At 29.3% G+C, this 12623-nt stretch overlaps 1 protein-coding gene across 5 annotated transcripts in view; it reads right to left on the bottom strand.

Moving 5' to 3' along the window:
* Window positions 1-12623, bottom strand: part of LOC143246379 (uncharacterized) — a 39918-nt gene that overhangs the window by 16581 nt on the left and 10714 nt on the right. For all 5 annotated transcript variants that reach the window (XM_076492979.1, XM_076492983.1, XM_076492982.1 and 2 more), the window contains 3 exons: window positions 9814-9853; window positions 8872-8934; window positions 7479-7618 (listed from right to left, as the gene is read on the bottom strand). In XM_076492979.1, the coding sequence (XP_076349094.1) occupies window positions 7479-7618; window positions 8872-8934; window positions 9814-9853 (243 nt within the window). The remainder of the gene's footprint in view (window positions 1-7478; window positions 7619-8871; window positions 8935-9813; window positions 9854-12623) is intronic.

Genomic DNA, 12623 nt, shown 5'->3' with positions numbered 1-12623 from the left:
TAACTAAGAAAGGGGTTTCAAATACATACAATGAAAAGTGCACTGTCCTAAGTAGCCAATATGTACAACATGCTTAAAAGTTTGGTACAGAAAGTCACTCTAAAGAAAGGGCAAGGAAATTAGGCAACCTACTTATACATGAGAAACTAACTGTGAGGTGTTAAGAGATTCACCACCTTTTTGAATAGCCTGACACTGAAGAGGCTTTAGTCCATATAACAACTCAAAGCAAATAAAAACTGAAAAAAAGTGTCACTGCTTAACCCTTATCAAATGTAACACCACTTATAAAGGTGAATGGGAATATGAGGCAAATAGACTGTTAACCACATAAAAATAATCAAAGCCAACAAACAAGTGGCATCCTAGAAAAATAAAAAAAACATGGTTGAGATTCAAAGAAAAACCTCACCACTTAATCACTTATAACACTTGTATGCCAAAAGGGCTTTTATGGAAGACTAATAAATAGTCTTCCATAAATTCCATAAAAGCTACATTCTCTACCAAATGTCAAATTAATTTACTCCATCACTTCATGACTTCAAAATGACTAGAATCGATGCCCAAGATAAAGTCATAGGCACAAGAAATACCTACATCTTAAAATTAAACATCTATGGCAGTAAAAGTCACTTCTATTCAGAAGGAAATTTAAGTGGTCTATTCTCATCTTTAACAATAATAGCAACTCACATAAAAAACATGTTACCACCAACTATTCTATCTTTGACAGTGGGAAATAAATTTCATTCACTTCAAAATGTACACAATGCATGTTTTCCTTTGTATAGTCCAAAAGTGCTAAATAGATGAAAAACATCACTATAAATTCCAATGAATTGTTGAAAAAATGCCAAATTTGTATTGCAAAACACTAGACACAGATAACAGCCAAAGAGATCGAGCTAACTAACCTTCTACAGAATTCATACACACCTCACAAAATAAAAATTCTTTTTTCCATAACCATACTCAAATTTCCAAGATTCTTAAATCCTGTCCCAGGATTAGGCATTTTAGTTCATTACACATGCCTACCAGCAGACGATGCAACAAATTCAGCTCCTACAAAGCACAAGATTCACAACTGCCATTGCAAAATATGAACAAACAACCAAAGCAAATAACAAAGCTTTGCAATTTGCTCTTAAATTTTTCAAAAATTAAGCTGATTATTTCATAGATCTTTTTGAAACTCAAATTTCAGGATATTTCCAAGATCACAACTTTTAAAAAAATGCATATCCATCACCCAGAACATCCAATATTGATATTTGTAAGAGCTCATTTGCCATGACTTTCAAGGATCCTTCAATTACAACACATTTCCAGCAGAAAAATGAATTTCAGAAGACATGCACTATCAAAAACACATTAACTTTGTCCTCACCAGCAAGAGTTATTACTGAAACACTAACAAAAACACAGACAATCTCCAGACATGCTGGTAGACAAAATAAGATATGACAATGATGAATAAGCGAGTTCATTTCAAAAATATTTTTGTAGAACTAGCTCACTAGTAAATAAACCTAAAATTATACCTGAAAATAAAATCATCTGAGAAAATATTCCTACCCAAATCAAGCAGGCTTTGGCCAGATAAGGAAATAAGAAGTGATATGGATCTGTAGACAAAACTTGCAAAGCATTTACATAACAAAAAATGCACTAAAACTATTCTGCATTATATTTTAATCTGCTTTACAAGTAAAAATGTGCTGGTTTACCAACATTCCAAAAAATTAAAATCCAATAAACAGCCTTCTCTGCAAAGAGAATTTACACAACAGTTCAATAACACCTGAGGAAGTACACAAGCCACAAGTTTTTCGTAAATCTCTGGTATTCCATACAAAGTTCTGGTCCATAGAAAACTCTTATATCGAGTTGAATTTATTAAAATACATCAGACAGGCAAATAAAACCTGTAATAAACTGATGTCAAAGCTATGGAAAATGTCTTGTAAAAACAATATGGTATATTGATGAATATTAAGATCAATATATTGCCAGAAAGAAAAAAACAGGAAAACAAAAATATCTCAACTGTCAAAAGAAAAAGTTTTCCAAATGAATGTATTACACCAGCCAAAATAACAATAGTAACTAGATGAAGCCTTGAAATAACATCTAATAATGTGTTACCACTTCATTAGACAAGCTCATAAGTGAAAGTGGTTGATATGACATGATGTATAGAAAAAAGTCAGACCTGTCACACTTTATAAAATAACCTTCACGTTCAATGTAACTCCTTTATCAAACACCATACCTTCAGAATACAATGGTTCATCCAGCACTGAAAAAGACACAGATTGAAATATAACAATATTTGTCAACAACCAGTAAATACCTTTGATGAATAAAAAAAGTGACACAAGACCTCAGAGCCACATCTTTTGGTATGTTGTATTAGCATCTTTTATAGTTACTCAGATCTTTAGAAATCAAAACCTAAATCATGACAACAGTTGGGTCTACATACCTATAGACTAAGAACACTGTGCCAAAAATCTAGTGCTTCCACCTAAAATTTGACAAAATTGAATGTATGTTGGAGACCATCAAGTAAACAGCTTTCTTTGAGACAAAAGTTTACATTTTTTTCTGCCATAGTTGTCAGATGCACTGACATAAAAGATAACACAAAGGGCAGAATACTTCATATTTTTCACGGAAAGAAAAGCAAGATAAGCTGTGGATGGAAATCATTTAAAGCCTCCAAAAATGAAACAATTTCCAACAAAAAAGTACTGTGGAAACATAACAATAACTGATATAGAAGCACAAGTATTGTCATCTTCAAACTAATTTTGTTTCAAATGCCAGGAAATTTATATACTGATATTTTAAGTGTATAGAGGTCAGAAAAATATGATATAGAACATGTCAAGTACTGAAATGGTTAAATAATTACAATTTGGGGAACAAAAGCAAATACTTTTAATAGTACTTTCACTGCATTAATGAGTTTTGAAAATGTGACCACACTGCAGAAGCTGAATATTTTTGATTTAACTAAAATGATAAAAATCTTCATAATTTTGAAAACTGCATACTCAATATACTAGTTTTCTCTATTTGTGTTTTTATACATATGCATGGTGAATAAAACATCTTTATACATTTCTAAAATCTAAAGCTGTATTCTTTTAAAAGTGCATTTGTGAATAAACGTGAAAAACTGTATACATAGTGTAACATACCTATCATTATATAAAACATGGTATACTATACAGTGATTAATACACTGACAAAGTTAAAAAATAAAATGTCAGGGAATTTTTAGAACAGGTGTAAAATGAAACCAGCTTCTTTGGCTGTAAAAATGCTCAATAATTCATTAAAATCATAGCTTATGATCTTTTTAGGGAAGGAGGGAGAAAAAAAAAGTTTTAAATACAGAGTCAATCTTCTGGGTTGATTTAATCTCTATATGAAATACATCTTTTTACCATTTTTGAAGACTAAATTTTAGTACAAATATGTACATGAAAAATTAACATTACAAAACATTTTAATGTCTGTGAACACAGACACTACCTTTCACATTCATTCTTTTCTCAATCACTTAACCCTTTTCTGTTTATCAACTGTTTGTACTTTTCTATACTGACAATGTTATACTGTGAACTGAAAATTTTGATATTACAATAAAAAAAATATTTAAATTGCATAAAACATTATTAGACTGCTATGTAGTTTTTGAGCACTGCTTTGCCAACAGATGCATATTCTAGAATAACATGCATTTATTACAAAAACTATACAATCAATACATTTTCCAACTTTTTAATACAATACCAATTTATTTTCAGTTTATAAACCAAAAATAGACAAATTTTGTAACCTTTTTCAATTTCTGAAAAACAGCTAATTTAGTGGCAATAATTTGTCATAATTCTATAACAAAAACAAAAAAAATTATTATCCCTATTGTGGTTATGAAGTTGATCAAATTGACAACCCCTACAGAGACATGATATTGCAAATAACAAAGTAGAAATTTTCTTAAAACATTTGACAAGTATATGGAGGTTAAAGGTTTTACATATGAAATGTGAAAGGTTTAATGAACAGAAGTATTTTTAACCTTAAAATCAAAATTACTTTGAATGTTAGTTGCTTGTAATGTTTAATGCAAAATTTTGTGAAAATAAGCTTAATAATTTAAGTTAAAAGTTATAGTATGAAAATTATAAAAGCACAAAATGTGGAACCAAGACCATGCTGAGAGAGTTAAACAGTAGCAATACCTATATTACAATACTATTTACTTGTTATTATGATTATTATAGGAAACAAGTCAAAATAAATTATAATATTTAATTTCTAAAATTGTTGTGGTCGGTTTTATTTAAACTTAACTATTCACAATAGCTACACGTTGTTCTATAAAATATTTTTATTTTTCAGTATATGGAAAAGTTCAATATGAAGTTAGTTTGCTTTTGGAGTACCAAGTTAGAATGCCCAATCTGGTCTGAACTTGCCAACTTATTTAGATGCATTCTTAGATAGAATGCAAAATTTTTTTCATGTTGGATAGTTACCTCACCAATATGGCTTAAAATGTGTAGTGCACATGTTAATAAAACCATTACCCTAATCCTTATATTCAGCTCTGTCTCACTTTACTCAGCATAGCTTATATAGTACTTACATTTGACTTTTTTTTGCTATCTGTTGCCAATGAAATTCAATTTACTTTTTAAAATAATGTTGTAGTTGATTAAATTATTTTTATTTATTTAAAGAATGTAAATAATAACAGAATAACATGAACAAAGCAAGAAATGCACTCTATAATAATTTAACTGGCTTTCTAAGACATAACAGGCTTAAAATAATTCCCTCTTGCTCATTCTTAAAAGTGTGAGCTAGACATTCAAACTGAAGGTGAAATTAACAATGCTCAGTACTGCTTATAAATATAAAACAGAGCCAATTTTTGACAATCACTAAAATAGAAGATATGACAGGTAAGGCAAGTGGTTCTGAGTTTTTCTAGTTTATGTCTATGTTAACAAAAAAAAATGAAGACTAAGAATTAGATTTTACCCTAGTAATACCTATATTATAATTAGTAATTTAGATTTAAATTCAAAGTTTATTCTAAACATCAGTAATAACTATTTAATCTGGTTTTAAATGTAACTGTAAAAGGTCATGATATGCACACTGATCAATCTGTAGCAAAAGGACTAACCATCTCATTATGGTCTTAGTCAATTTGACCTAAATCGTAACCTCAAATTGGCCTACAGAATTTCTGTGCTATAACTTTTCACCCTTTCACACCAAGTATCCCTTTAAACACTTTTCTGCAAAAATTGCTAATTAAATAACTTTACTATCAATGTGTGTCAGTGAAATTAATATTATATGTTATAATTTGAAGTTTGAAGTTTTAATTCCTTTATTTAAAAGAAAAAAATTTAAAACATTCTTAAACTTCAGTTTTGTTCTCACATGATACAAAAGCATTCACCAACCTAAACTTTTGGATCTTCTGATTTCAATCTGGTAACTGAACAGTGTCTATACATGTGTGTCTAGACAAAAGCTACATTTACTGCACTATTTATATGTTTATTCCAAAGTTCTTTGACTGAGTACAATGGATTCAAGAAATACATTTTGCCAAACCCTGTGTCCAAAATGCAGTTCAAGTAAAACAAAGTTACTAAGAAATATAATCAAATATATCTAAAGTGTTTAAGTTTAGCTGTAAAAAACATACATAAGGTGTTGTAAGCTGTAGAATCTGACTAGAAGCACTAGCTTGAAATGTCATCCTTCCTTAGATAAAAACATAAAAGAAACTTGTAGATTGTTCAAGTTATTCTTCAATTTCAATGCATTGAGATTTGACAATGTAGCTTATCTCATCCCAGAAACCTTAAACTAATAAATGTATATGACCTAGCAGGTGAGAACTTACTAATGGTGAGCATATATCAAGGTGCACTCAAGTCTGTTTACTGTCAGTTTCTTAAAAATGTTTTCGCATATTGAGGATTAAAGGTAAGAAACAAATTAATTCTAATTGGAAACTTATTCAGGTGAAGAGAAATACTTGTAGATTTACTTATCAAACAGTATGAAACAGAAAAACAAACTAAAATTGTCAGCAACAGACAATTCAACTTAGTTTATTGAGGCCAATATCAACCAGGAAGTGTGTGTTGAGAAAGTATTTGTAATTTCCTTTATAAATTCAATGTTGATAATAATTGTATTCATGGTTAAACATTGTTTTAGGTGATAATGGAACTAATGTTATTTCTGTAATGTTTTGGTGAAGCAATATGAAAAAAAACATTTATGCAGCTACATTTCCACATTTTAAAGCAGTTTAGGGTTACAGCAAACATTATTTTTAAGTTTGGTCTAACATAAATTTCACAAAACTTCCACCATTCAGTACAAACTATATTTCAAGCACCCTACTTCAAAATCTTCGTGTGTGTGCGTGTTTTACAAAATATTTCTTGATTGTACATTTCATGTGAATACTAATGACTTTACAAACAATAAACTGTGTACTTGACAAAAATGAGGAGAATTCATCCTGAAAAAGCAAACATTCTGTACAACATAAGCACAGGCATTGATAACCTGATTGTCAAGGTCCACATGAAACAAACATTTTACAATTATACTCACTAACCGTCCCGAGCTTAAACGTAAATAAGTAAATAAAGTGCCATTACTAATGTATTCAACACCCAGAACAAGATTCCAAACAGGCACTTCCCCACTATAAATTTACATTCATTTTAAAAATTAACTTACCTGACATTTACAAATTTACATTGATTTTATTACATATACACATGTATTTTATTTAACCTCCATAGCTATACCCCCAATTACAAGTTTGAAATTTTCTTTTTTCAATAGTTTATTAAAAGTTCAGACAGAAAATTTATGTTAAATCTGTTTTAGATCACTCTCTCAAAGCTGCCTCAATCTGTAAATAATTTGAAAAAAATATACTTTTTTGCATTTCTTTTTTGTAACCTCTAGCCTTTGCTACACAAACTGCTGGCAAAGCATGTATTAGATTCATTCAAAAACAAATTGTTAAATTCAGTATGAAATCCACTGTTCAAAACACCAAAATTTTACCATAACTGTATCATGGTTTTGGTAGATTTATTTTGTGAACAGAAAAGAGTTACTTGTATTTTCATCTTAGAAAAAATATACATATTTGTAAAAAATTTAAATATGTACACATTGTTCTCATATATGCTGTGATAAAACTTCCTATTTTCTAAAGTCTTATGGAACTTGTATAAAGCACTGTAAAACAAGACTATTACATAGCAGCTCTCACAACTGTCCTAATTCACAGGTTTAACAAAAATACACATTTATGATTATTAAAATTAAGTATAATTACCAAATCACAGCAAAGTAGCAGATGACAAATCATGAAAATAAGAAATAAATATTGTACTTACCAGATACAAAACCCTGTGAAGTGAATCAGTTAAATGCTGCACAAGAGTTATGTCATCTAGCTTTTGTTTACAAAGAACACATTCAAAATATTTGAATTTTTCCCACTTATGCTGCCACACCTCAACCACATATTCTAGCCCTATAAAATATGAAAAAAAAATCATTAATTCTATGCTTCCAATAGCTTATATATATATATCCTAAAATAAGTGAATTTATATTCAAGAACACAGTATTTAAGAGATCACAAACAACTATGTTAGAAATACAACTTTGAAACATTATTTGGACTTCTCTTATCCTTATAGCTTAGCATGTTTTACTAGTTTAAATCACTTAAAGTTATAACACAATCTAAAAACCAAAAAACTACAGTGAAATACACCAAATATCAATTACTTAGATGAGGTCAAACTACTAGATTAATGTAAATTCATCTGGATATAAAACACAAAATAGCATTACACAAACAATTTCACTAAAGCTTTCTTTATGCTTACATTAAACAAAAATATTTCAAAAGTAGTCCAACTGATAATCATAAAATTAATGTACTTCAATAAACAAAACATTATAATGGTATGTAATCAATCCTTCTTAAGTTTAATAGTTTTTTGTTTGTTTGTTTTTCATTCAATCACATTCAAACAGAAGTTTCTGGTGTTTTTATGTGGACAAAACTAGAACTGAATGTATGTAGCCAAAGATTTGCATGCAACTCAGATGATGTAACTTGTCAATCTCAAGCCTCATACACAGATTTAAGATTAGCTTAAACCTAACAAGTTCTCTGAACTTTATCAAATATTACTGGGTTTAAGGCTGAAAGTATCATAAACAGCAAGAATACCCAATGATGAATCAATATATTTTAATCTTGGAGGTTTTACTTTCTTGTGTGTTGATTAATAACATTTATTTTTAGCTGATTGTTTTATAAGTTATTACTTTCATTAACTGAAAGTTGTTTGTTTAGAATTAAAACACCAAGCTACACAGTGGGCTACCTATGCTTTGCCTACCATGGGTACTGAAATCCAGTTTTCAGCATTGTGAGTCTGCAAGGGCTTAACTCAAGTTATTTTCTTTAGTTCTGATCTACTGAATTAAACTTCAATTTAAGATCAAATGTTAATAAAGTCACAATGCTCAAACTACTTCAGCTAGCTTAGAAAGTTGATTGTGACTGAAGTGGGAATAGTTTAATAAAAAGTGCATTCATTATTCCAGCTCTAAATTTACTACATAGTAAAAATATTTAAAAACAAAAATCATTGGAATGGCTGGCAAATACATGTATATTAAGGCATAATTAAAGAACATTTTATTTACAGATTACATTCAGAAGTTTCTAATTTTTTCTTAAATCTCAAGCAACAATCAAACCCTTACCAATTAGAGGAGATAGTATCTTTTTTAATTCATTTTCAAGGTGACAATGTCCACGAAATAATCCTAAAGTATAAAAATTTATTAATATATTTTAAATTAGGAAATGAATGACAAAAATTGTTAGACCAACTCAAAAATACAAAAAAATGTAGATAGTGGTTTAAAAAATTAGAAAACATGTTATCAAAAGTCAATGATTCAATTTAGTTAAAAATCTTCAAAAATTAAATAATGAAAACAAAAGAATGAATTCACACAAATGTCCTCTGAATAAACAGAGAAAACAAAGAAAGCCATTCATTTATATTTTGAAATACACCCTACAACAGGTTTCATGTGAAAAAGTATCACTCACACTGCTAATAAAAGATAAATCTTTAATTTCAAAACTTAACATTTTTCAAATTAATACTATTTGATAATCTACTCATTTTTACATCATTCTATGTTACACTTAATTATTCTAGCATTTCACTTCTACTTATACTTTAATTAAAATGTGTGCAGTCATTTTGTAACAGTTACTTAAAAGTAATAGACTAGTTAGACAAGATCCAACTTTAGTTTACTGTCTGCAATGCAAACACTGGATGGTACAGATACCACTTCAGCACTCTTACACAGATTACAAAAGAAACAAAAACTTGAAGAATTTTGTATTTTTTTCACTTAAACCTTTTTTACTAAAAAATTGTAAAATTTCTATGATTTGAGGGAGCTGTGTTTACCAGATGCTTTTTAGAATCAATGCACATTTTTCTCTAAATAAATGAAAGACTTGTTTGGACATTCACCTGTATTTAATTTTTAATGTTTGTAAAGTAAGTACAGAGAAATTCTCAACAAACATGTATAGTACATAAATTTTTCCAAAGTTTTTTGCTTAATATAGAAATACAGAGGCAATATAAATTAAAATACAAGTACATAAAAATAACTTACCGTTAAGCTTTGTCTCTTCATATTTTTTTTCTTGTAATAACTGCACATAAAAATAAGAATACATATTACTAATGTTAACTTTATTAGTGAGCATATCCATCTTTATATTAGAAACATATTTTGTAAGTGCATATACATTTACCAAAAAACCTTATATTACTCTACTAGTCAACATATACTTGTGTAAAATTGCCCTCCATCACCTAAAATATTTTTTATTCACAAGTCAGTATAACTACACATTGATAAAAATTATTATGCATACATATAAAGCATTCAACAAACATCCTGGTAAGTGAAGGTTGAGCAGATATCATGAAAGCTTGTGTGTGCACAACTTGTGTTGTTTTACCAGACAAAGTTCCATCTCGATTATGTTGTTTACAGTTTCCTATGAAATATGAATGACTTTTACCACTTACTTGTATGTTCATGAGTTCTCACCTGATACAAAATGCCATATTTTCCTATCATGGTTGGGTTATCACTCATTGCAGATATTTTCTGCATATCTCATATTGAAACTTCTAAAGGAAAGGTTATTTCATAATGTTCTGGGATAACATGGGACCTATTAATCTATCTTGGATGTACATCCTCTAAACTAAAATTATTGATAATCAAATATTAAAAACAAAATTTTGAAGCCAGCTATTCTCATTCATTATATTTACAAAGCTTTCTCTTAAATTCACTGCCTTCACAACATCCAAAAGCAACTTACTCCAAAGGCCAACCACTCTGTTAGAAAAATAAAACAGTCAATTAAAACTATTAATAAATAATCTTAAACACCTCAATCAGACAACTTTTTTTTTTCAAGAGAAAACAATTTGACAGATTTCAACCTCTCTTCAAATGACAACCTAGGTACCACTTCAGTACCATTTCCAACAATTCAATGTTTTTCCTAAGGTAAGAAGCCCAAAACTGAACACAATACTCCAACTGCAGTCTAATCATTGACCTATACAGCAAAATTACCTCTTGAATATTTTGATATAAATAACCTTAAATCTTCTTTTTCCTCACAACTAGAACATCATACTGCATAGATGGCTTAAGAGACTGATCAACTATTACCCCAAAGTCCCTTTCTTCCATAATAACGTTAAGGTAATTTCCATCCAAATTATACTTACAATTCGTTATCTTGTATTTATTACAATTAAAAAACATTTACCATTTATTTTCCCAACTAACAATCTAAATTCTTCTGTGAATCAACAGCATCCTATTGACAAATAACACCCAAGACCTTAATATGCAAATTAGGGTAATTTATGACTATTCCTTCCATCTGTCATTGTTGTAAATCAAAAAGAGCAAAGGTGCTAAAACTAAACCCTGAAATCCCTTTGTAATAACACTGTTTTCTTCTCTTCAGTCATTTTTCTATCTAATTTACTTACCTCTCCCTCCACACCTACACAGATAATTTTACAAGCCTGTTATGTTGCAATTTGTTAAGTGCTTTCTGAAAATCCACATATACCAAATATACACCCTCACCTCATCTACATACATAACCTTTTCAAATAATGTCAAAATATTTGTAAGACCAGATTTTCCCTCAGTAAGACAATGATATTCCCTACTAATGGCATGTTAAGCCTACCTGATACCTCACAAGTCATGTTGCACTGATGATCATGCAATCACATATACATGATCACACAAACAGTATGTTTTCATACTCCTTTAAACTTAATTTGTGATGCTTCTACTTTAGTGTCTCTTTGGGCTTCTTGTGAACAAAAGATTTGTCCAAAGAGGAAAATCTGCACATTCAAGTATTCACCTTTCCCACTACTTTGCAATAAATAAAAGCTTTACTTTCTCAGTCAAATAAATTGTTTGTTCTACTGATGGAAAAGATAGAGTTGTTGTTTCATGATTTGTACATAACTACCACCAGGTGTCACTATATTTGCACAAACAGTGCCATGCCTTGGCCTCTAATACTGTGGTGCAGAAGTCATAAAGCTTATGATTGTCCTAAATTTTACATTCTTTTAATCAAAAATATAGTACAGAATTTTATTGTTTAGACAATGAAATTACAAGAAATTTATGTTTGTACTGTTCTAAATTTTAAGAAAAATATAACAAAAATTAAACAGTTATGAGCAAATTATAATAAAATACATGTTCATAAGCAGCTACACTTTTTATACATCTATACTACTACACCCAATCATCAAGGGAGGAAGACTAACATCTAAGTGCCTACCAAGTTTATTGGATCAGCCATATTTAAAACAGAGCCATAAACTTCTTAATTTTTTTCATTTTAGACATTTTCTTGCAACTACTCCACTGTAAAAAAGCCAATAAATCATCTATTTCTTTAGAGCACAATTAAGATCCTGTGGGAACCTCAGCTTATTGTATCCATTATTTATATCACAACTGACTATATTATTTGTAGTTTCCCACAAGAATGCAAATTCTAACCAATCACAATGTTAGAAGAAAAAAAGGTGGGCTTAGTATGATGTCATCTACTGTTTAACTGGAAACAGAGATAGGGAAAGGCAACAATTATAATCCAGTCATCCTTCACAAGTACAAATTGTGTAAAACTGAAATAATGGATACTTAAACCCCAAGAGATATGGAAGAAAAGTTAGCTTAACTATATGAACAAGTATATTTCTTAGAGGAAATAATAATGACTCTCTTGCAAATATTTCTACAACTTTGAAAAAAACTAAGGCATTTTGAACTCTCTTTATAAGTGTAATAAACATATTAGTTTTCTTATAAAATCCTGCTATATTTCATTTTTAAAATACTGAAATATGATT

Source organism: Tachypleus tridentatus, chromosome 3 (assembly GCF_004210375.1).
Source record: "Tachypleus tridentatus isolate NWPU-2018 chromosome 3, ASM421037v1, whole genome shotgun sequence".
Classification (NCBI taxonomy): Eukaryota; Metazoa; Arthropoda; class Merostomata; order Xiphosura; family Limulidae; genus Tachypleus; species Tachypleus tridentatus.
Note: the sequence above shows the minus strand (reverse complement) of the source record. Positions and strands in the feature narration are given on the sequence as shown.